This window comes from Panulirus ornatus, chromosome 4, assembly GCF_036320965.1.
Source record: "Panulirus ornatus isolate Po-2019 chromosome 4, ASM3632096v1, whole genome shotgun sequence".
Lineage (NCBI taxonomy): Eukaryota > Metazoa > Arthropoda > Malacostraca > Decapoda > Palinuridae > Panulirus > Panulirus ornatus.
This window is the reverse complement of record NC_092227.1, coordinates 72,278,586-72,305,408: the sequence shown is the minus strand read 5'-3', so window position 1 is coordinate 72,305,408 and position 26,823 is coordinate 72,278,586. Positions and strand designations below refer to the sequence as shown.

Genomic DNA, 26,823 nt, shown 5'->3' with positions numbered 1-26,823 from the left:
AGGAAGCTAGATATGAGGGAGAAAAGGAAGGGAGGAAAGCCAAAAGAAGGGAGCTTAGAGATGAGACCTTGATGCCACATGATGTCGGAAGCTTTGGATATATCAAGGGCAACTACATAGGGATCTCGCCTTATAACGGTGATCAGAGAGAAGACTGTGAGATTCAAGATGTTTGAGAATATGGGAGTCGAGGAAGGATTCAAAGGCTTTTGAAATGGTAGATGGGCTCTACAAACGTATGCTTCTCAGAAAAAGGAAAAGTCCTGGATTTTAAACAGAAATGGAACAGACGAGCAAGCGCAGGTGCATGTTCAGAGGCAAACTCTTTCAGTACACGGAGATGGAAGTCATTAGGACACTCAACCTTGCTTGTGTCCAGGGAAGTAGGCGCTTTTTGGACAGTCCCAAAAGATATTAAGGAAAGGAGAACAGGATTAGTAAGAGGAACTTAAGAGGGTAAAGAAATTTTACAGTCATCCTAAGCAGAGTTAAAGGAGAAACGGGAACCAAAGAGAGTTGATTTGTCTACGGAAGAGACACCTGTAGTACCATCAGAACGGAAAAGTGATTGAAAGGTAAAGCGACAGAAGCTGTTAGCGATACAAGTAGCTAAACACCAGAGCCATCTATTAGTGGATGAGGAAGAGAGGTTATCTCATTTCCTTGGAATAGAGGAACGCTTTGCTTCACGAATAACGTACTTGCAATGATTACGGGCAGTGATGAATGCTGAATGGGAGTCGGAGGAAGGAGAGTTTTTCCAGGCCTGAAAGGCATTAGAACAGGAACTGTTGAACCATGGATTAGAAGAAGAGGTTGTCTTGGAGGGAGAGGAGATAAATGCTTCCATTCCAGCAAGAACAACCTCTGTTAAGCGAACAACAGAGACAGAAGCACCACCACATAAGAGACAGTAATTTAACCGAGGAAAATCAGAGAAGAGTTTTCGTAAGTTATTCCATTCAGTTCTGTATAGGTGTTAATATCTATGTTTAGTAAGGGCTGTTGAACGGGGAAGTGCCGCTCAAATAGATACATCTATGAGAGTGTAGTCAGATCTTGTGAGAATAGCGTTGGCATCTACATACATACAACTATTTACGCAAGATGCAACTTCAAAAGGTACAGTGATATGTTTGTTAGTACAAATATGTTTTAATTTCTTTAGTGAGCCACTTTGTGCAGGCAGACTACAGTATGATCTATAATCGAGCAGTGACTATGAAAACAATGTAGTCTGTGAATAGATGGACTTTGTGAGCATTGCTTTACTGTACTACCAACATTACTATGACATGCTCTTTCTGCATCCCACCATCACATTTTATCACAGTTGTTTGGCTGTCTGGGCTTTTGGCTTATCAACCAGTTGCCAGGGTCTTTAAGGACGTCGGCTTCAGGCCACATCCACCAACCTAGACATCTTTAACACCTTCTGCAGGTGCTCAAGATAATCTTAAGGATACATACGTTCTCAATATTTATTAGGGTCATCCTCTGGTACATATATACTATACATGAAAAATGAAAAGAATGTAATTCTACATTGACGTATTGATATAAAACGAATATAAAACACACACTGAGGAAATACTTTGCTTTATTTCTCCACTGTGAATATTATTCTACAGGGCATCGAGAGAATTCTATCAACCGTTGCACTTGAGAACCACTTGATCTTTAAGGCCAACAGGTCACGGATGACGGGGACCATCGCGCCACCTGACGCCACATTACACATACCTGCAGGTGTGAGGCCGTGATTATTTTGCGGGTGACACCTGGAGCGTCCGGAGCATGGCAGGTGTGGTCGCTTGGCTCCCCTGTCCTTCTACCGCTTTGCTACACATCACGCCGGACTCCGACCGTCAGAGTCCACCAGCCCCGTAACCATGACCAGGTTGGCCCCACTTGCCCTCCTCCTGCTGGCTGGCGTGGCTGCTGCAGCTGCTGGAGACCACGATGAGGCACTACAGGTAACAACCTCATGGATACAACAGCCGTTCCTTGATTATTCCTTGTGAAGTGCATGAGAGAGAGAGAGAGAGAGAGAGAGAGAGAGAGAGAGAGAGAGAGAGAGAGAGAGAGAGAGAGAGAGAGAGAGAGAGAGAGAGAGAGAGAGCACACGGACCCATGGTCCAAGTGAGGTGGTCTGGCCTTAACACTACTTGAAAAAGAAAATGCAGTCTCCTTAAAAGCAGTAGAAGAGAGGATTTGCAAAGCAAAGGCGCTCTGTCCACCTTCCACTCCCTCTGGCAACGCGCCGGAGGGAAACCAGGTAAAAAAGGATACCTTGCAGGATTAATATGCCTGAAGGAAATCTTTATTGGAGAGTCATAAGATAGGATGAACATGAATATGTCATACAACCCATGGACAATGACATACATGCCTTCATCTTTTGTTATAAAGACGATAGTAAGGATAAACTTGACCTCCAGCCTATCGCCTTACCATGTCTATATCATTTCTGATGTTGAGAAATGATAAGATATTTCATACTCTCTCAAAATAGGTGAGACGGGTTAATCAGTGATAGTATGTTACCGCAGCCTGGCCAGGGAGAGTTCAGTGGTTGAGAACGTTGCATGATATACTACTACGGTATGATGAATGCGTTGATATTCAGTACCGGGGAGTGACAAGTGATGATCAAGCCAGTTTTAAAGTACTTACCCTTCTAACTTAGGAGCGTTCAAGTGATGGCCGGAACCATCTCACACTCTGACAGATGCGAGTCGCTCATGGTGTTAGTACCTTTCTGACGAGCTACCAGACTACACCCAGTCTCCTCAGCTTACCTACAAAACGCACCTCGTATTTGCCTCATAACTTCAGAGTTCCTCGCGTTTCTTTTTTCTTACTTTTACCCCGTTAGTTATCCAAGGCGTAGCCTTAATGAGGACTTCCTTCCTCGACTGGAGTCTCTGGCAAAAATCATCACAATGTCTCATATATAATATCAACCCTATATGTACTCAGCATTATGTGTTAAGCGATCCTGACAGGACGTATAGATAGATTACCCTTTAGATTGTTTTATGCATCGAGTATATTTTCTCTGATCTCTTTCACATGACTGGCAGAGTTGAAGATAATCAGGTAACATCAAGGGTTCACCGTCAACCACTTACATCTTATAGAATCCAATCACCTTAAGGCCACTTGGGATTCGGGCGCTCGTGACAAGAGCGAAGGGAGTAATAACTAATGAGATTTTGGATTACAATAAGAAGTAAGTAACTAATATTAACTTTCATGATATGGAAATTACGGTATTACTGTCCTCGTTAACTTTCATGAATATCAATTTTCTCCTCTGCCTCAGGACCTACACAGATAATTAGTGGTCCAGAGTTAAGAGTTATACACTAGGAAAATAAACTAGTTATTACCCGCATCATCAGTTTGTTTCATTCTAACAATGTCGTGTTACACGAAGTAACGTGGTAACATAACAACGTCGTGTCACCCGGAGTAACGTGGTATCATAACAACGTCGTGTCACACGAAGTAACGTGGTATCATAACAACGTCGTGTTACACGGAGTAACGTGGTGTCATAACAACGTCGTGTCACACGGAGTAACGTGGTATCATAACAACGTCGTGTCACACGGAGTAACGTGGTGTCATAACAACGTCGTGTCACACGGAGTAACGTGGTGTCATAACAACGTCGTGTTACACGGAGTAACGTGGTATCATAACAACGTCGTGTTACACGGAGTAACGTGGTATCATAACAACGTCGTGTCACACGGAGTAACGTGGTGTCATAACAACGTCGTGTCACACGGAGTAACGTGGTGTCATAACAACGTCGTGTTACACGGAGTAACGTGGTATCATAACAACGTCGTGTCACACGGAGTAACGTGGTATCAGATGTGATGGGTTGCATGTAGGTACTTGATTGCAGCCGGCAGCCTTCCTCAGTCATGGTCACGATGCCTGATGCAACATCACACCACAAGTAATACCCATATATTGCGCTAACTGATAAGATTATCTTTTGGGTGGTTTTTGAGCGCCTGATCATACTATGTCGGCGTCTGCATGTAAATGCTATCTTTAGGAGGTAGGGAAGCGTCTCGGAGTAATGTGACAGTGTGTGTGTGTGTGTGTGTGTGTGTGTGTGTGTGTTAATCAACAGAGACAGTCTGGGTGCGGTAAGCGATGCTGACTGTGTTACAGGAGGCCCGGGAGGACAAGTTGTTGCGGCGTAGTAAGCGGCGCTTCAGCTTCGGTGATGACGAGTCTTATGAATATGAGGAGGCGCTGGACTCCTGCTACTGGTGCGGCACAAACACCACGAACACAGACAGCGAACACAGGGCAGCTACCATAACCTTATGTTAGTCATCAGCTGAAGTGTTTAGTCTCTTTGACCGCCATGATACGTGAGTTTATGTAACATTACCTGACCCTAATGTCTATTCTCGATTCCTACTACTGCTGTGTCTGTCCCAACGTCTCCACCAGTTCGGTATCAAGTGCTTTCTTCATACTTGACAAAGTCTGACCTTAACCCCAGTGAGGGTAATCATTTCTCTATGTTTTGGTCAGGTGAATAAGAACTTGGAGCCTAATCCCACTAGAACTAATTATTCAACCACTTTTGTCTCTGCTGAGCAAGTCCTTGGAACCTAATCCTTGTGAGATCAATCATTAATCTATATCAATTATCGTTAAGCAAGTACTTTGAACCTAATTCTTATGAGATTAATCATTAATCTATATTTCTCTCTGTTGAACAAATACTTGGGAACTTAATCCACAGAAGATTAACTGATAATCCATATTATTATTCGTTAATCGAGTGCTTGAAACCTGATCCTTGTGAGATGAATGTTTCCGTTCGTCTCAATAACGTCATTCTCGGGAGACACGGGACTATAGTATAGTGTGACGTGCCTGCATTACAGTAATTACCAGTTTCGACTGGCTTCACGTATGTAAGCATCCATTCCAACATTCTTATGGCATCATTAATCGCATCACATCCCCCTATACACTCCCCAGGGGTCTTGTTCCTGTGAGATTATTAATTCTCCCTCGGAACTAATCCCTGTAAAATTACTGATTCTCCTCAGAATCTACTCCCAGCGGCACGACTCATTTTCCCTCGAATCTAGGCCCTGTGTGACGACTAGTTCTGCCGGGGTCTCTGGTCCCTGTGAGACAACTGATTTTCTTCCCCATATCTCCCCAGTCAGCGTGTACCTGGCGCCTGGAACGTGTGTGGTTAACCAGTCCCCTAACTACCCAGATAGGTACCCTCACAACATCGACTATCGCTGGACCTTCACGGTAGGTCGGCTTGCTCAGTTGTGATTCTACGTTGTATTGTGTTGTTATGTTGCCTCCTGCTGTTCTCTATGTCATGCTGTGCCTTGAAGAGATCTAAGATGCACTAGTATGATGAATTCTGCCGTATTTACCCTCATCATGCTGCCATGCTGTGTCATGTAATGGTGCATCGTTATTTACCCTGTGTCGTGCTGTGTCATATGTTGCTACAATATGTTATTATGTTATGTGTTGTGTTGTACGATGTTGCTCTGCGCTTCGTCGGTTTGTGTTGTGGTGTGTTGCAGTATGTTTTATGGTGTATCATGTTGTGTTGTGTTGCATCATGCTGGGCTCTGTTGCATCATGCTGTGTTCTTTTGTGTTGCATTGCTTCATTCGTTGTACTATATTATGCTGTAACCATGTTGTGTAGTGTTATGTTATGCTGTATTCATTGCATTATATTGTACTGCTTTATGCTGTGTTGTGCTGTGTGTGTTGCTTTGAGTTATATCGTGCTGTCAAGGTGCGCTGTCTTGTGTTGTTCTGCATCATTTATGCTGTGCTGAATCATGCTGTGTTATACTGTATTATCGTGAGCTGCACTGCATTATGCTGACATGCTGTATTGTGTTACACCTGGTTGTATCATTCTGCGTTATTTTGTGTCATGCTGTACTGCATAATGCCGCTATGCTCCATAATGTGTAAATTCTGATATCAATGATGCTTTAAAAGATTTTTTTTTTTTTCGTAAACATCAACTCACACCACCTCCTTAAGTACCCCAACAGTAAACAGGTTGTACACATTTCTAGCTTCCTATAGATAACAAGTTTATATAGTTTCTGTGATCTCATTAAGTCCGCTTAAATCCGACAGAGGTAAGGTTCCCATATGAATACGTAAATGAAAATACCACTGGGGTATCCAAAGCATACACGAGTGGGAAAACCAAAGATCGAATAAAAGGATAAAGATAGCAAAAAAAGGTAAGAAGTTAGACGTTTACGAGTGTATAGCTCTCAACTTTATGTGTACAAATGGGGGAAAAAAAAATGATAGATAGGCAATAAAAGAGACGACAACAAATTACGAAACAATGGCAAGCAGAGGATCGTAGATGTCATAGCAGTTAACTATCACCACACATACACAAGAGATTACAGCAAAGAAGGGACTTGGATTCCTCTCTGTAAGACTCATAGTTACATTTGTACCAATCGTGTTACTGATCACATATCGTAATGATGATGATTACATGTCGTTGTGTTAGAGCTGTGTTTAACATTAAACTTCGCTGCGTTGATTACAAATTACTGTGTTAAAGTCTTGTTTAAGATTATGCTTCATCGTGTTAATGATTACATTGGGTTACAGATGTGTTTGATATCACACGTCATTGCGATAAGCATCATATAGTGTTGCGTAAAAGGTGTTTTATACGTCCTAAACAGTCTTGTAAAAGTCATGTTAAAATGTTTGAGATATTGTGGTAGAACCATTTTAAAGATCATAATACATGGTTTTGAAGTCATCTTAAGGGATACAACTTAACATATTAAAATTCTTCTTAATGATTGTAATTCATCAGTTGCTTTACGTCGTCGTCAGAAACACAATGGAAATTTGGCCAAAGTGCTTTGAAAGAAAAGTGTGTTGCGTTGTGTTTCATCGAGTCAAAGTTCATTGCGCTGTGCTGCATATGTCTATGTCGTGTCATATCTTAGTGTTCTGTCATGTTGTGTTTGGCTGTCATATTGTGGTGTTCTGTCATGTTGTGTTAGTCTGTCATATTGTGGTGTTCTGTCATGTTCTGTTAGTCTGACATATTACTAGTCTGTCATGTTCTGATGTTGTCATACCGATCCTGTTCTGTTATGATAGAATGTTCTGCTGTGTTGAACTGTTCTGTAATATGGAGGAAAGTGTGTGGGTAAAAGCGAGTGTGGTCAACTGACTTGTTATCATACGTTTGGCAGACGCAACCGGACAGCGTCATCACCTTCACCGTGCCGTCTGGAGGTATACAGAAGAGCCGTGGCTGCTTCAGGGACAAGCTGGCCGTCGTCGTGAATAATAAATCAGTCAGGTGGGTCACACTGCTACAGTCAGGTGGGTCACACTGCTGCAGTCAGGTGGGTCACACTGCTGCAATCAGGTGGGTCACACTGCTACAGTCAGGTGGGTCACACTGCTACAGTCAGGTGGGTCACACTGCTACAGTCAGGTGGGTCACACTGCATCATGTTGGGTAAGTGACACTACCATGGTCAGGTGGGCCACAATGCCAAGACCTTTGTACTCATGTATAGATTAATCCTGATAATTGCATATAGATTAATCCTGATAATCATGCATAGATTGATCCTCGTAATTATGTATAGATTAATCCTGGTCATTCATGTATAGATTAATCCTGGTCATTCATGTATAGATTAATCCTGGTAATTCATGTATAGATTAATCCTGGTAATTCATGTATAGATTAATCCTGGTAATTATGTATAGATTAATCCTACGACGAAGACTTTTTCCCCGCTTTCTTTTCATTGATATTGCAACACAACCATTGTGTGATATGTATGTATGAACAGAGCGATCATAATGTAGCATAAGGTTGCACTCACCATGCACCTGTGAAATGATGTAAGCTATACCAGAACCACATTAGAAATAAATGAAATGAATTCAGGTCATGGACGAATACAACAGTAAGGGCCGCGTATTACCCAGAACCGTTCAGAAGTCGTACTTCAACTCGCATATGCTTGAGTGTCTCGTTGTGTGCGTGTGACTGGGAACACAACCGTCTTGGTATGATGACACACACACACACACACACACACACACACACACACACAGCCGAAGCTGTCCGGAGAACAGGGTAGGTCTCATGGTCACACGGGAAGAAAGGCTTTACTCTGCCAGTAACCGCGCAGAATCCTTAGCATCTCTGAAGGGAAATTCTCCTTTCATTTTGGAGTCGTACATTGATAAAGCTTATCACTAAGAAGGGATTGCTTGTTTCCTCAAGTACCGCTGATCTTTGAAAGTCCTTACCTTGTGTTTTGTTGATGGCTACGATCTGTTCCCTTTTTCAAAAGGCAGGTTTTACACTTCCTTCAGAAATTTTAGAACTTCTTTCTTTACTTTCTCTTCTTTTTTTTTATGTTGCTCTTTTATATTTCATTCAAAGCTTGATCTTGATGATGACTCTTGACCTTGACGAGAACTTTCATCGTAAATAAGTTCAAGTCGGTCATCTGTTGTGTTGTGGTGATGACTCTGGCTGATCAGCACACGAATGTACGACGATGATTAGGCAGGAGAACTCGAGACCCCGTTTTCTTTTTCCATCACACTCATGCGCATCCCTGAAGACGAATAATAAATAAAACGCTCGTACCTCTATAAGGTTGCAGTAATTGCTGTAATGTTTGTCATCAAAAGTATATGTTATATATACATTAACGCGTGCTATTTTTCTAACACCAGGACAGTCACGAGAAAATCATCTATTCTGCAATTGTAAGAGAAAAAGGTATATCTTTTCCTCAAATGTACATCTTTTCCTCGATCTTTTCCGCACCATTTTACAGTGAGACGCCTGGCGCTGCTCACACCACACGCCATGCCTTGTGACGATCCTTCTCTTATTCCAGGAGGTGTTCGTCATTCAGCAACTTCGTGCGGACGTCCGACCAAACGGCGACCATGTACATCAGGTTCGAGACCAACCATCGGATCCACTGGCAAGGATACAACGGCACCGTCTGCGCCTGTGCGTGAGCAACGTGTCCCACGGGGTCTAGTTACACATGTCGCCCCGCCCCGCCCCGCCCTGCCCCGCCCCATCCGTGATGCGCCTTACCCCACACCTCCATCACGCATTTCACGGAACACGTGCCCTTCTGACGCATCACTAAGTTTTTCTTGGTTAGATAATGAAGGATTCTACAGCAAGTTAGGGCCGGCCCGATAGACACAGCGACTATTTCTGTCTCATTGTGAAGAAACACAAATAGGAAAGAGAGAAAAAATATTCAGTTTCCTACTTAGATTTTTGCCCTTTACACTTTATACTTAACACTTTATACTCTTTATGTGGAATAGACCAATGTAATTGTAGGAACTAACCGGCAACTCTGACCACTGTTCCACAAGACAGGCTGACATAGACGGTAACTGTCAATATTCTATATTCTCGTGACAGACGACAGTTTAACTCTACTTAAAGCTTGTTTTAAGTTATATATCTTTGAAATCATCATCGATGACAAGTGTCCCGGTTTACTAGATTATCTTAGACGGAAAACATAAGTGTATGTGTGTGTGTGTATGTGTGTGTGTGTGTGTGTTTGTGTGTGCGTTACTGAGTCTGTTTTCTCCTCACATCATCCCTCTGTCCACCGTCGAATAACAGTGACTAATTATGTCAGGCGATGATTAGATCAGCATTTGTGGCAGATATTCAAGACCTTCCTTACGGTGCTTCGCATCTGATAAAAAGGAGAGATTAAACGTTTCCCTGGATGAACCCATGAGTGCGTGGGCCTTTGTCTCTTGTCATCCCACCCCGCCACGCACCCTTGTGCCTGATGATCAAATTCTTTTTCTTGGAATGAATATAGCCATGTAGTAGTCATTATTTCACCTGGTGTACTTAAGATGACAAGTACTTTTCTTTTATTCATCATGGACTGTTATCAGTTTTCAGTAAAAACTTCTCCTGGCAGTTTCTTGGTTTATTTACGAAGGACATCTTAAATCCCCCAGCTTGCATACAATAGTGAAATGCTCTGTATTGATGTTTGATCATAAACCAACTTTCTTGCAATGGTCTGTCCAGGGGGGGGGGGGGGGGGGGGTGAGATGTAGCGAGGGAGACACGAGACACTAATGACACCTCTGCCTCCAACAGCGGACGTGACGACGACAACCACCTCCACAACAACTACCACCTCCACAACAACGGCCACACCCGTCCTCTGCGGTAAGTTACATTCCTTCCATACTTGTTTACCGCGTCCCGCCTCACCCACGTAGGTTGCGCCAGGAACAGACGACACAAAGGCCTCGTTTGAAATCATCCATTCTCTGTCACCGGAACCAAAGCCCACCAACCACAGCCAAGTTTCATAGACTATGGTCATGGTTTGCCTTGATCGCTTTATATGCTCCGGTTCAGCCCGTTGACAGCACACTGACCACTCCCCCGTATACCATAAGTATGTATGTATAAATTCAAATTCATTCTATTCCATGCACATCTCTCACCAGTCTGATCATTATGGCCATATTTAGTTTCACGCAGAGATAGAACATCCAAGTTCCTTTCATTCAAAATAGCACTTATCTATTCCTTCGTCTCGTCCTGGTTACGTTTCCGCATGATCAGACACTCCACCTTGAGCTCGCGCGGAGAAATCCTCGCTTGACTATCTACTTTTCTATTCCTGATTTGAAAAGCTGATAAAACAAGGAAGGCAGGTTCCCACTCCTCCTCTTCCGACCCTGCCGATGGCCTCCCACGGATGATACATATGTGCTCTCATTACTCCCGAATCCTACTAAATAAAGGTAATCTATGATTGAAGTTGAAGAAAGATGTGACTAGCGGGCCATCATTTATGTGAGAGATATGTGGATTAAGTTCTTCTAACCCAGTTGTGTATAAGGAAGGAAGAAAGAGAGAAACCTAGGCCATATTTTCCCGTGGATTCATAGGAATATATATATATATATTCATATAAGTAAAAGCTTTGCGGAAGATGAAAGCCGGCAAGGCAGCAGGTTTGGATGGTATTGCAGTGGAATTTATTAAAAAAGGGGGTGACTGTATTGTTGACTGGTTGGTAAGGTTATTTAATGTATGTATGACTCATGGTGAGGTGCCTGAGGATTGGCGGAATGCGTGCATAGTGCCATTGTACAAAGGCAAAGGGGATAAGAGTGAGTGCTCAAATTACAGAGGTATAAGTTTGTTGAGTATTCCTGGTAAATTATATGGGAGGGTATTGATTGAGAGGGTGAAGGCATGTACAGAGCATCAGATTGGGGAAGAGCAGTGTGGTTTCAGAAGTGGTAGAGGATGTGTGGATCAGGTGTTTGCTTTGAAGAATGTATGTGAGAAATACTTAGAAAAGCAAATGGATTTGTATGTAGCATTTATGGATCTGGAGAAGGCATATGATAGAGTTGATAGAGATGCTCTGTGGAAGGTATTAAGAATATATGGTGTGGGAGGCAAGTTGTTAGAAGCAGTGAAAAGTTTTTATCGAGGATGTAAGGCATGTGTACGTGTAGGAAGAGAGGAAAGTGATTGGTTCTCAGTGAATGTAGGTTTGCGGCAGGGTGTGTGATGTCTCCATGCTTGTTTAATTTGTTTATGGATGGGGTTGTAAAGTTTCCCTGGAGAACAGTTGAAAGAGGGGAGTATAGTCTGTTGTGGATCCGACGCAGCTTGCAAGTGACCTGTGATATTCTTTTCTTGAATGCTGATGGGGGTATAGTCAAATTGCAGTGTAGCTTACGATGATTAGTAACGTTTTTATTAAGAAATGTTAAATACAGTTTTAGTAAAAATTCTTAGGTTTCTTTGGGGTTTTACGAAGGACATCTTGAAAGTCCCCAGTTGAATGAAAAAGGAATGTGATGATGTTTGATATAAGCCAATTTCTTGTCATGGATGACCAGGAGGGAGGGGGGGGTGGAGGTAGGGGGAGACAAGAGCCTTAAAACTTGCTCAAGGTCGGACACAACCACCTCCAAACAACTTACTGCTTCGAACAACGAGCTTCCACATCTTGCGGTTAGTTAGTCCTTCGATACTTGATTAGAGTGTGCCGGCATAGCAGTAGTGGCAGAAGACGGACAAATGGCTCGTTTGAAAGTCGTTCATCGTGTAACAGGAAAAAGCGAAATAAAAAGATGGTTGGTAGGTCGCATGAGGGTCGCTTTATATGCTGGTTTGCCCGTTGACAGCACATGACACTGAGACCGATACAAAGAGTAGTATAAGATTCGAATTCATTGATCCATGGCGACACTGCTCACAGTAGACATATGGCATATGTAAGTTTCAGAGATGAAAAATTCCGGTTCTGGCTTCAAATGCATAGTCGTAGTTGCAGAGCAAGGATGACGTTGCATGACGAATGGTCTACAGGGTTGACGTGCGAGAAATGTTGATTCACATTATCTCGTGATTTGAAAACTGTAAACAGAGGAGGTTCCATATATATATATATATATATATATATATATATATATATATATATATATATATATCAAAGAGTAGCCTCCACTTTTAACTCAGTCACTACTCAAGCCATGACTTACTGTTCCAAAGTTACCCTGACACACAGACGACGTCTGCGGCAACATAGGAGGCTTCCCTGGTCGCATCAGTCTTGGGGTGCCTGGGACGCACTACCCTTGGGTGGTCAACGTGGACATCTTGCGCGACGAGGTGTACGTCAGGTGCTCCGGGTACCTCATCTCCCGTATCCATGTCGTCACCGCCGCCTTCTGCTTCCACCAGCAGTCCCCCACCGGGTTCGTGGTAGCAGCACATTCCTTGTTTGTCATAAGGTTTCCTCTGCCAAATATATCACAGCTCAGGTTAGGACCGTTTCCCACCGACACAGAAATGATAGATACAGTGGTCAAATATCTGAAGCGGAAGCCTTTTGTAGTACTTGTAATATCTTTCGGATATACAGTGTGATAGGTGATGTCATTGTTTGGAGAGTCTCGGCATTCAGAGATATTCGGATTGATCTAATATGAAAACTGAAATACGTGCCTCTTTTTTTTTCCTAAGAAAACTAATTTTGGAATCTTGATCATTAGGCTGCATTGGTATTTCTTTCTGTATAATTCTGATTTTAACTTCAAAACTGTACTACTTCTGGTTTTAATATTGCTAAGAAATACGAGAATGATAATGTCTGTGATCCATTCTCATATCTGATCTCATCCATGGAGGGAATCTGTCAGGGGCACATAGCGTTTCCACTACAGGGGAAAAAAACAGAGTAGATATGTAAGAGAGTTACTATCAGATAAGCTGACTGCAAAAGAACCATCATGTTGTCTATGACGTACAGGACAACAGGAGTGACGGTACGTGTGACGGCGGGAGAGTACGACCTTACCCAGCCTGATATCCCCACAGCCCAGGTCCTCTACACCTCCACCGTCGACATCTACCCAGACTTTGATCCCGTTAACCTTAGTGGAGTAAGTGAACTACATGCTGGTGTGTCACTCATGTGCATGCTGGGGGGTGGAGGGGTGATTATCTTCTGTAATATGGTGGTGGGAGAGGTCTCTCCTCTCACTCCATGACAGAATATATTTCACCATCTGCAGCACAGACGATCTGTATCACTTTTATGGCAGGGTACATCACATTACTTCTGCGGTTAGATATGTCGCACAGCAACTGTGACCAGATAATACACCATTCTGTCTGTGTGTGTATCAAGGGTAGTCTTCATTGTATATGTTGTAGGTTATACCACAAAATATTGCATTTTCTTTGGCGAGTTAGAACATCCTGAGAGAAAATATCATTTATATAAGGGAAACTATACTATATTAGCCTGTGGTTAAGATGTACACTCTGTCAGTGGCCCGGTTTGATAATGTAGGAATGCACAACATGCTGTGACAGCGATAAGGTGTAAGAGAGAGTGTATGAGTGGGACAGTATACTGTATAAACTTTTGTGGGATGGCATGTATCGTGCAGCATATTCTACCCTCCTGTATCCATGACAGGATATGATTCAGATTGTGTGTATATCAGGATATGTGTGTGTGTTTGTGGATATGACAGGATACATTTAAGTTATAGGATGGTCTAATTCATTGCGTTTGTGGTTTACTGACTAACAGTGTGTGTGTGTGTGTGTGTGTGTGTGTGTGTGTGTGTTTATTTGTGTTTCAGTCAGAGTACAACATGGCGGTCCTGACAATGCCTGGCGATGGGTTCACCCTCAACACCATGGTGGCGCCCATCTGTCTCCCGGACCTGACCGTTCACAACCAGCTCGTGGGGATCCTCACACCGCTAAGCTTCTCAGGCTTCGGCTGGGCAAAGAATGGTAACTATGACATCCTGCGTCGGGCTGCATTGCATGTGCGAAGGCCAGGCAGTGGACTCCGGGGTATCAGTTTTAACTAATGCGGGTCCCCTGGCACCAGGTGCAATGCTCTGTCCATCACTTCCTTGAATTCAAAAAAGAAAAACAGGACAGTTTAGTGATGCATATAAGGATATCATTGAAACAAGCCATATAGTAGATGTCACGCTGGCTTGGCCTTCCTCATTTCGCCTTCCACCTCCCAACGCCACAAAAATGACTGGCTGAGAGAGAAAGAAGAAATTGCCGAAAAATTGAGAAACTTTATGGAGTATCAGGATATATCAAAGTGTAAAAATATGGCGAAAATATAAGAAAGTGACTGTAATCATCAGGACTAAATACTAGACCATAGCTCGAATGTCCACTTGGAGCGCAGGCCACACAGACATGCTCCAGACCTGTTTGTTCAGTTCAACGCCCAATCACTTAATACTGCCATACTGGGATGTGTGAATCTTGAGCATAACCCTTTGAATACATACAAGAACGATGGAATTTGTTCTAAAGTCTGACTTCAATAAAGTTTCAGATGAATTCCAGAAATTTGGAAAAGTTAGGCCTTTTATAGATTTGTCATTAAATATCTGAAGACATATCTGAACCAATATCATTAGTGAGTGAGGTCTACCGGAGGAGAAAAAACCGAAATATGCAAATTGTTTAAGTTGTGTTCAGATGAGCTGGTAGAACAATGATATATATTAAGAAACGGTCATTCATAGCCAATGGTAGGTACTGACGAAAATGAATCACCTAGATTGTCTGGTGTGTTGCAGATGAACCTGTGATGAACATGTCCACCATCGCCTTCACCACCTGCGCTTTGCCTTCCTCTTACTTCAGCGCGGACGTCATCTGTCTCGCGGTGGATTCTACTGTGGAGAGCCCATGCCACGTGAGTACAATGGTGCTCCAGTGTTTCTTTTCTTCTGTTACGGGAGGACTTCCACACAGGTGCTGTAGAATGCTATCTTTCAGATGCTGCTGCTGTTGCCGCTGGCCTAGTCTTTGCATAACGTCGATGCATCTGGTGATGCTCACAAGGACGGCAAGTGAGGCTATGGCAATCTCCGTGTCACATATTGTGCTTAACGTTGATTCATCATTGTGTGGTGGAGGGTGGTGGAGTTCACATGACAGACAGAGAGTTGACGGGGGGGGGGGGGGGGGTAGGAAAAGGGGAGGGGGGGGGGTTAAGGGAAGGGAAATAGTCCAGGGGGAATCGGACACGGAACTCAGATCCCAAGCGGAACGCGACCTGGCGTGCCGGCGACCGGTCAGGTGTGTAAGACTTTCCTCAGGCTGGTAGCAGCATCCTCCCGGGAGCAGCTTATAAATAGGCTGTCATACCATACCTCCTCAACACACCGCTACTTCTCGCGTCCACCAGAGTTCTTCATGTCACCAACTGACTTTGTTCATGGAATTTACATTCCGATTGTTTGTATGGTTCCAGAATAACAGCGAGTGGCAATGGAGAGGGGTCTTCCTCCGTTCTCTAATTCTATATGCTTCTCATAATTTTGGAATCAGTAACGTCTTCACACACACACACACACACACACACACACACACACACACACACACACACACACCATAAGGTAGCCTTTTCTTGCCACATATAAAACGCTTTGCCTTTCTCTAGATTATGTCGAATACGGGGCAATTCCTTTGCAGTTCATTCTTTCTGGCCGCTCAAGAGTAAGCGGACTTCGATCTTAGTTTGCAACGTAGGATGTGTCACTTTCTCGCACTAGCTAATGCATCCAATTCTTACAGATATGCGTGTATCCAACATTTAAGATTAATGAATCTGGCACTCAAGAGATGTGTCTGATATGTTTTCTACCAAATTCATGTTGTCTTTACTGTGAGGTTGTGACGAATAACTGGTTCTTTACTCTAAATGTCACGTTACTGCTACTATACCGTTGGTCTTCTTGTATCATCAGGTGCAATGATACACATACCACTGCAAATCACAGTCACTTACACTGCCATTTCGTCTCCCAAGGGTGACGCTGGCGGGGCCATATACGCCGTCGCCAACGATGGCAAGTACTACGCCGTCGGCACCGTGAATTCCCTCCCTCAGGACTCCTGTCCCCTCGGCGATCTCTTCTTCTTCCTGACGCAGTCCACCAGCTTCTACTCTTCCTGGATCAACAGCATCACCGGTGAGAGACGCTGCAACCAGTGATACCCCAGCGACACCCCTGACGCTCGCCACTCGTGCCTTTGCTTACTTCTCATCTGCATCTGGATCCCTTACACTGTCCCACGACACCTTTCCTTCGTCTCGTGCTTTACCATAGCCAATACTCAACCTCTCCTCCGTTCCACGTCCCACCATCCCTCTTACTACACTACCTTTCCTCTGTTCCATTTCCTTCCAACACCACTGTCGTATTATCTTCTGGGTCATGGCTCACCACCACCACTACCTTGGCTACACTAGCGCTCCTTCGGTCCATGGCCGGCCACCACTACCACCACCACCAGCACACCACCGCTACTCTCGTCATAACTCATCGCTACTTCCACATTGTTTGTCTCCTCTCATTCTCACTACTTTACTACGTATCTCTCGTTCACCTACACCACCACATTATGTTTTCTTTGTTCACCACCACTTCCACGATTACAGTATGTTTCACTCGTCTACCACCAGCACCAACGCCACTATACTATTCCTATGTCCCCTACCAATATTACATTGTGCATCCCTTATGTATCACTACCACTATAGTGGTAGTGATCATCATTAAGCTCCGCTGCTCACGACCTGTTTATCCCCCACTCTATCATTCAGTTTTACCAGGCCACCTACCTACCTACCTCAGGTCTGTGATGCACAGGACGACAAGACAAATGAATCATGTCAGTTCTATACGTATAATGCTTTCGACCATGGCAGCCAACCTTGAATTATAAGGACGAGTTGAAGTTAGGCGACTGAAAAGTTATCAACAGGTCTTTTCAAGACCTTATGTTGGTTAGTGTGACGCCCGTCATGAAAGAAGATAACCTCGGGGAATATTTCTATCTATTCATTCTATCCTTCATTCTACAGTGATGCACTACGTTGCAAAGAATTCATGTGATGATGAAGTGTAGGTCTGGAAACGACCCACAGGAGGGTGAAGCAAAGCCATCTTAAGATATTTATTTAGTTGTCAATTTCATATTTCTGGTTTAAGGTTTCACCTGCATTGAAACATTATTTACATCATTACCTTTCATGAAAATGTTATCATCTACTTACCTATGAAACCTGTACATCTTGAGGTCTTGGATCTGTTTAGAAGATTCTTCTAACCAAGCTCTTCCCTGGACCTTGGGCAGCCTGTGTATCAGGTGTCTTATCTCTCACCACCAACCACTCCTGTGCCAGCAAAGTGCAGTTATTTTATCATACAGTACCTGTTAACCGGAGGAGTTGCATAATACGCTTCATTGCCCAGCAAACATAGTCACTTATCCCCACTTATCTGAGGGATGTATAAACCGATGCTTAGCAAGTCTGTATGAAGAAGATGATAACATAACCTTTACCATGATAGGGTTTTAGCTTCCTAAGTGTTAGGACTGGAAATCAAAGTTTCTGTTTCATGTGTCTTTAACAAATAAACATCGCAGGTGTTGATACGCACATAACTCTAAGATCACTGGTGATGAAGCCTCATACAGTAAGGTTTGATTCCTTTAAAACTGTAGTGTTGAAGATGTTTAGTAATGTATTGTTAACAAGATCTGGGTAATGGTGTTTCTGTAGCAATAATGTATTGTAATGTAATAAATGGTATTCGAGGTATTTGGAATTTCCTCACATTACCAGCGTTCCACTCACTGTACCAGACGTCTCATACAGTGACGTGTGGTGTGTTGGTGACGTGGCTCAACACTGCGTTCCACTCACTGTACCAGACGTCTCATACAGTGACGTGTAGTGTGTTGGTGACGTGGCTCAACACTGCCCTGGCTGACAGTGGCCACCTTCACTACCCTGGCTGACAGAGGTCGCTCTCACTACCCTAGCTGACGGTAACTACCACTACTACCCTAGCTGACGGTAACCGTCAGCACTCCCCTGCTTAACAGGGGCCACCAACCACCAACCTGGCTGACAATAACCACCTCCACTAACCTGGCTGACAATAACCACCACCACTAACCTGGCTGACAATAACCGCCACCACTACCCTGGCTGACAATAACCACCACCACTAACCTGGCTGACAATAACCACCACCACTAACCTGGCTGACAATAACCACCACCACTAACCTGGCTGACAATAACCACCACCACTAACCTGGCTGACAATAACCGCCACCATTACCTGGCTGACAATAACCGCCACCATTACCTGGCTGACAGTGATAACTGCTACCTTGAGTAACTCGAACTCACCACAACAGCCATGGCTGACACCGTCCCACCATTGTGACCTTGAAGATCACATTTTCCACAGCACAGATTAACTAACTGATATCAGTTGTTTGCTATTAATCCTGACTGATTTCGATGATAAGACTTGTTTGTTTTTGACTGTTTCCTGACCCGTCTTGTCGTAAACCATCTGGCAACTCTGATGAATTGGCACGAGCCACTTGTTGTTTTGTGAGAAAATACAGTGAGAAAATTTCACTTGATATATATATATATATATATATATATATATATATATATATATATATATATATATATATATATATCATCTTACTTTCAGTACGTTTTTTTGACCTGGAAAGCCAAAGATCACTTGGAAGTATTCCACAATCTCCGTCTTCATACTACTCTCTGCCCTGGACGGAATACTTGAAGGTGACCTTTAAGATCAAGGGTTGTGATCTTGTGGTGTTTAACACCCCACCTTCTCTCTCCTCCCCTCTACAGCACTTTCCTTCTCAACAGTTATTTCACTTTCATCCCAGCGCACGCCCTAGGGCCTTCAACAAACAAAGTCTGCCATTGTTTGCTTTCGCTTCATGACAGCTCTGTGGAGCTTCACTCGATTGCTATCAACAACAGAAGTGAGGTGAAGTAAAAAGTTAACCCCCTTGAGTTCGACGATACGATCCTTACCATCGAAGTTTATACAGTCATACCTACGGATCGCGCTGTCGCGCTTAGGGGTCGTAATGCACCAGAGGATCGTACCGTCATGTTCTAGGGGTTGACAGATCCCCATGGAGGTTCTAGGAAATCGGGAGATGGATTCCAGTACAATTAGAAAAGGATTAGCGCTCTTTGGGGCTACAGCATCAGTATCAAGGAGGTTGTAGAGCCTCCTTGGAGGTCCTCTTGCTGAAGGACCTTTGCCTGGAGAACCCAGGAGTGGGTGTGCTGCAGCTTAAGTAAGTTCGAAGAAACTGGAACACAGTATCAAAGTAGGCTGCTGAGTTTGGAAAGATTATGGAGATGACGGTACAGGTGGAGAGCTGATGGATACAATGGAGCCCTCCATCACAAGATGCCTGATGTAACGTAACGAGAGCTTAGATAAAGAGCGAAAATAGTTCTGTCGAACAGGAGGAGCTCACAGAGTCCCTTCAGGTACTAGTGAAATCCTTCAGCTCACGGAACTTATGATTTTCAGAGAGTAGGATAACTTAGGAGAGCTGACATAATACCTGGAGGTTGAACCTCGTGGACACGAAGGTTTGACCCTTGGACACGAATGTAAGACCCTTGAGCACGACCGTACCACCTGTAAGCATGATGGTATGGCATTTAATCTGACTTCAGAGGATTAGATCAAAAGCCAGTCCATCGTATCAAACGGTCGTAATGTTGCATGGAAAAAGGTCGTATCGTCGTAAACGTCGTTCATAAGAGGTGTAGGATAAATTACAACGTCATCTGAGGTTCTTCTATAACACCGTGAAACTATCAGATTTCATCACAAACTGAGAGCCGGGCAGGTCCCGTGCCATCATCATAGCATGATGTGGAGGAGGCAGACGAGGCAGGACAATTTGTGATAAACGCCATCACCAATAGTCACCAGCAGGAGCATTATCATCTCGGCACTAGTATGTAACAGAGGTAAGCGGATATCGTGAGGAAAAAAAATGAGAGGGGTAGAGATATCCTGCTTGGTTTACCATTGTACAAGAGAGAGAGAGAGAGAAAGTTCCACAGAAATGTATTCTTTCAAATGCTAAATGAAAACTTCAGTGAAAGTTCGTCTTGGGAAGTCAGGAGTGCAGGGTGACAGTGGATTAGTGTGGGACAGTGACTGCCATCGTGTCTAGTCTCCGGGCCTCGGAGTTACGAGCTGATGATCGTAATGATGGTTCTTAACAGATCAATGTAGTCAATGTTTCTTTCTTAATTGATCATATATATCTATTTCTGCTTTCGGCTGATATAGAAATCCTTCATCTCTTCATTCCGTACTTACATGATACGTTCAATTTCCTCCACATCACAGAATTCGAACCCCGCCATATGTGTGACAGGCAAGAGTGCTAGCCACTCAGTCATCAGTACCCACAATAGTGAAACGGCTATTCGATCACAAGTCATCGAATGTGTTTCTTCTTATATAGCTAGGCAGCAGGACCTTCCCGGCAGCTTCTTCCCAGTAGCACACACTCACGAGTAGTGACGTGTTAGCGATCATCACTGCCCAACATGGAGGTATATGAATACCAAAATAGAGCATTAAAAGTGCTTTATATGATACTAGAACTTTCAAGGGTAAGCGAATTATCGTTTCTCTATTATCGGCATTGGTGGGTGAGTGGCTAGTACACCTGTCTGTCACACAAGTGGCGGAGGTTCGAAACTTTCCTGTGAGGACATTGGATGTCCCATGTTAGCGCACGTCTCAAGCACTGTTTCATATTCATATATCTCCGTTTTCGACAGGCATGACCAATCAAACGCAACTTTTGATTCTTGTGTGCCTAAAGGGAAACGTACAAGGAGGTTACTTGGCTTATGTGTGAAGGATGAAGGACAGTGAATGTCTTGCATTTGAATACCTGTTTCTCTATTTTGGGCTGTGGCTGCTGAGTGGTTAGTGTTTCTGTCTGTTACACTACTGGCATTGGTTCGAGCCCTTCCTTCAGAGGAAATTGTATATATATATATATATATATATATATATATATATATATATATATATATATATATATATATATATATATATATATATATATATATATATATATATATATATGCTCCTGCAGCAGCAGCCGCAGGTGTGCCAGGCCCTGGGGGTCGTCTCAGTGAGGCCATTGTCGCCACACTGTGTGAAGGCTCAGCTCACTGTCCACGTCCCACCACACTTTCTCTCGCGAAATTAGCGTCGTCAGGAGTGTGTGTTGAGCTGGAATCACCTCACTTTTGTTTTTTCTTCGGAGCAACGAACAGGTGCTTGGATATGCCTGTGTTGTGGTGGCAACATGGGAGAGGGAGGGAGAGATCTGACGAGCGGATAAAGTCGGTAATACCTGTGTTGTGGTGCTGACGCTCCGTCCAAGTTCGCTTGAGGCCAATCATTACTGTTTTCTCTTTTCAGTGATTTTTCACTTCTCTTTAATTCTCTACATGAACCATTAAGGTAATTATGAATCCTCTTTTCTAACACTCTTTACTAAATGAGGTACGTGTATGGTTTTCCTCATTAATACTTGAACATGAGTGTAAGAACCTTGAGCAAGATGGTCAGTGATGGCCAGGTCATTATAGCCAAGGTCTTACCACACTGCTCAGTGAGTTACCAAGTATTTCCAATGAGGAACAGAGGACCTACTTCACGAATTCTTAACGCATTCACCAGGGTGCTTAAGATGAAGGAAGAGTCACTGTTGTCGGGACATTAACGTCTGTTTATGATCAAAAGTTACTTTATAAACAAGTTTGAAATTAATCACAAATTACATTCGGGAATAAAAAGTTGATAGACAAAGAAAAGTTGATATTGGTATTCCCACCCAGAACTGGACGTCGGTAGCATGGATCATTAGCACGCAGACGATGTATGTCTTGAGGATGATTGCCAATGAATGATGATGACACGTAACGTGTTTAAAGATACCCTGGTCCAGTCCATTGACAGTACATCGCCCCTTGTATACCATATTGTTCCAATGCATTCTATCCCGTGCACGCTTTACTCCCTCTCCCAAACTCAAAATATCTTTCACTCCGTCCTTCCATCTCTCATTTGGTCACCCACTTCTCCTTCACTACTCCACTTCTGACATATACGTCTTGTTTGTCGACCTTCCCTCACTCATTCCGTCCATATATCCAAGCTATCTCGGCACACCCTCTTCAGCTTTTTCAACCACTCTTCTTGTTATTGCATCTCTCTCTTACTCGGTCGCCCCCACCTCGCACAATGCCGTCCTAGAATATTCAATTTCCAGCACATTCACACACTTCTGTACATTCTCATCTAGAGCCAGCACTCAGAATCCAGACAACATCGTCTGGACTACAGTGCCTTCATACATACCCCTCCTCCGTGCCATCCTAGGCAGTGACCTCTCATTTCACACATTCCCCAGTGCTCAGAGAACCTTCATGGTCTCATTTAATTGAACTCACATAATTCAACTCTCTGTCATGCCCACTCCAAGGTATCTAACACACTTACTGCCTCACCCTCCATGTAGTCAGAGAGAAAGGGAGAGAGACATAAGAAACCATTAGAGTCCTGGGATCATTAGTATTATTTGCCTAATACGTAAAGATTCACTGCAGGTCTTGAGTGTTTAGCTAGTGTAAGATATTGCCAATGTGACTTTCCTCTCAACAAACATCTTCAGAACGGAGGATCACTAATGTTGTTTAAGGGGAGACGTAACAGACGAAAAAGAATTGTATGTAAAGAGTGTTGAGTCATCTCTAGAGTAATTATGAGATGAATTAAGTACAATCAACAAATTGGAAGAAAGCTGGATCCTCCCGCCACTGCAAAAGAAGCGCCGTAATTGCATATAAGCGTGTCACGTGAAGGTCTTATAGCGGGGACTTCCCACAGCCTTGAGGCCACCACTAACCTCGTCAGGAAGGTACACGTGTGCTTGCATGCAGACAAGTTCACACTCATACACACATATATACATATATATATCTATATCTATCTATCTATCAATCAATTATATATATATATATATATATATATATATATATATATATATATATATATATATATATATATATATATATATATATATATATATATATATATATATATATATATATATTCCTATGAGCCCATGGGGAAAATGAAACACGATAAGTTCCCAAGTGCACTTTCGTGTAATAATCACATCATCAGGGGAGACACAAAAGAGAAATGTAACAGTCAGTTGATATACAACGAAGGGACGTAGCAAGGACGCCATTTGGTAAACATGTGATTGTCCAATCATATGTTTACCAAATGGCGTCCCAGCTACGTCTCTCACATACACACGCATAAACATATATGATAACGATAATGATGATAATAATCCACGTTTCATTTACCAAGAAGGTTACATGCAATATGGTATAGTGCAGAGCAGAATGTCTTGCTTTACAATGTTCCTACCTCCAACACAAATTATTTCCAGTATGAGAAATTACAAATATTCATGAATATTAAACAATATAAAACAAGTAAGAAAATGAAAGTTAGAAAATATAAAAGTTAAAAAATGGCAAAGGTAGATATCAAAAAGATGAGAATCTTACCTGACATTACGTTTTCTAATTATATGGTATACTTGAATGTTGATAACGTTTGATTCTAAGTCTTATAGATTGCAATAACTGTCTACTTCTTCTGGTGTCTCTGCCATGTAAGTTACACAACACTTGTTGCAGTAGTGTACAGTATTGGTCAGATTTTAGATTCTTTTTTCTCAAAATTGTATTGTTAGTTCATCTCTCCTTTCGCATAATGATAGGGAGTTTAAGCTTGCTAAAACAGATTCATAATTTGTGTACTGTCTACCTCAGATAACTCTGAAACATCGGGTCTGTAATGCGTTCGAGGTGTGAGTGTTGTGCTTGAGTCAAGCCAGGGTGCCACACTGTGGTTGTATATTCCAGGGATGTAGTACGTATAGACCAAGTGTATATAATGTGAACATTGTTGCCTTACTAGGACCAAACTCGCTACAATATAAACACGCACCTGCTTGCTTTCGTGATCATATACTCAAAAGTGATCATTCCAACTGAAAGCTGAGTTAACTTGCACACGTACCAGTTTAAAACTATGCACTGTGGGTAAGTGATATTCATGAAATACTAACTGTGGAAGAACAATGGGTCGTTCTGGTGGTAACACAAGCCTAACCTCACATTTAAGAGAGTTGGGTGTCATTTTGACAGTGACACAATGACGCTCAAGATCTTCTAAGGTGTTTGGCATATACATATATACACATGTATACACTCTCACCTGCTCGCTTACATTCTCATTCTCATTCTCTCCGTATGTCCATTTCAGCACAGCCTCCTCTGCTCTCTCAACCACACTGTTTTCATTACCACACATCTCATTTCTAACACATCCACTTCCTCCGCATAGCCTTACCTATCTATCTGTCTATCTATCTATCTATCTATCTATCTATCTATATATATATATATATATATATATATATATATATATATATGTTGTTGCAAGAGGTCACAGTGGTGGGCGTGATCTAGTATATGCATAAAACCATAATAAGAATCTTATAACAGGCATGATGCCAAACCCGAACACCAGTAACCCGAACACCAGCAACCCGAACACCAGTAACCCGAACACCACAATCCAGTAACACTTGTTTACCAGTGGCGTCCTAGCTACGTCTCCTCCTTGTGTATCAACTGACTGTTCTACGTCTTCTATCGCATTCTTGTATGACTCTCCTCACGATGTGATCATTACACGAATGTGCACTTTGGAGACTTATCGTGTTTCATATTCGTCGTGGTTATAGGCATATACTACATCATGCGCACCACTGTGACCTCTTTGGTTTGTTAGGAGTGATATCTTGTATAACATCGCACCAACAGAACAGGTTCAGTTCCACACTAAGATAAGAAATGATTGGTGATACGTCGACAAGTGTGATCAACAGAGAAATCCAGACGCTGTTCCGAACAAATAGCAGGTATTGTGTTGTGGTTAAGAGTAAAAACGAGAGCCATAAAATAACAGGTTTCTTATCGAAGACCTTGACAGTTTCCACAAAACACTTGGGAGAACATAGACATCTAACAAAATTACCGACAATGGGAAACCATTCATGACTTTGGAAAAAAAGGAGACGATTTTGACATTATTCACCTCCGAATTCAAGGAATAAAGTGGGCAATTTCCGATACTTAGTGTTACAATAGTTATTTGAAGAAATGGTATCTGTGTTTTGCCATCCCTAGTGTTCGAAAAGATACAAATTTATGATCCTTTGACCTACCAGCGCCTCCCAGATAAAAGCAAAGCTAGATTTGAAGCCAACATCACTTTCACATGTATAATTTTCTTCGTTATGACTCTGTGTTTCAAAATGCTGTTACAAAAACTATCGTACGGGTTGTGCAAATGACAAATGGAAATGTTAACTTCATATGAACCCAAAGCCCACTGAGGAAATTGACAATTCATCGTGGGAGCTTCTAGACGGAAGGTCACGTGGTACTTGACGTGCATACATATATACATGAGCTACAAACATCTTCACACTAAAGTCGCAGAAATTGTGCAGTAAACGCCGAAGATGGATACACAGGTCAGTGGTAGAGGCCTCCAGAAACCTATCCAGTATAGAGTGATCTATGGATCACTCTATAATGGATAGAGTTGGTCTGTTGATTTAGCCTGTTGAGGATTCACGCACTGTGTTGGGAACTGTTAAGGTAAAGCCTCGTCAGAGTTTTCATCGTCCACACACTATGTGGGAGTCTTAAAAACCCTCACCACCCGCACGTACCGTGTAGTTGCCTCAGAGGCTTCACCAACATGCCGTGTCGTCACTCATTGCCACACTCTTAACACACCTTTGACCTAGTGGTCACAGGTCACCCCCTGCCCCCTTCCCCTTGTCCCTTTTCCCACCTTCTGACCACTGACGCTTGTCCACCTTTTAATTCTGTCTCTTCCTTGTATTACTAACTCCATTCTCCTGTAAAACCTCACTAGAATCTTCAGCCCTGACTATCATCTGTCGTGCTCTGCCTTCTCTTGTGCCTCCTACATATCCTACTATTTCCTATGTCCTACCTTACATCTTACCACTTATTTCCTGCCCAACATCCTATTCACTACCTGGCCTCCTATCTCTTGCCTGTCATCCTATCATTCATTGTCCCTCCCATCTTAAGTATCTATCAGGTCTCCTATCTCTTATCTCAGTCCTG

The 26,823-nt window shown here is 42.9% G+C and overlaps 1 protein-coding gene across 1 annotated transcript; it reads left to right on the top strand.

The window, feature by feature from the left end:
* Nucleotides 1–1,782: 1,782 nt before the first annotated feature.
* On the top strand, nt 1,783–18,259 carry LOC139767305 (ovochymase-2-like). Its single transcript, XM_071696566.1, has 11 exons — nt 1,783–1,976; nt 4,198–4,357; nt 5,216–5,313; nt 7,277–7,386; nt 8,960–9,078; nt 10,219–10,290; nt 12,665–12,854; nt 13,409–13,541; nt 14,253–14,409; nt 15,228–15,346; nt 16,466–18,259. The coding sequence occupies exons 1-11, from the start codon at nt 1,893–1,895 to the stop codon at nt 16,649–16,651; spliced, it is 1,428 nt and encodes a 475-aa protein (XP_071552667.1). The 5' UTR covers nt 1,783–1,892; the 3' UTR covers nt 16,652–18,259.
* Nucleotides 18,260–26,823: the final 8,564 nt, after the last annotated feature.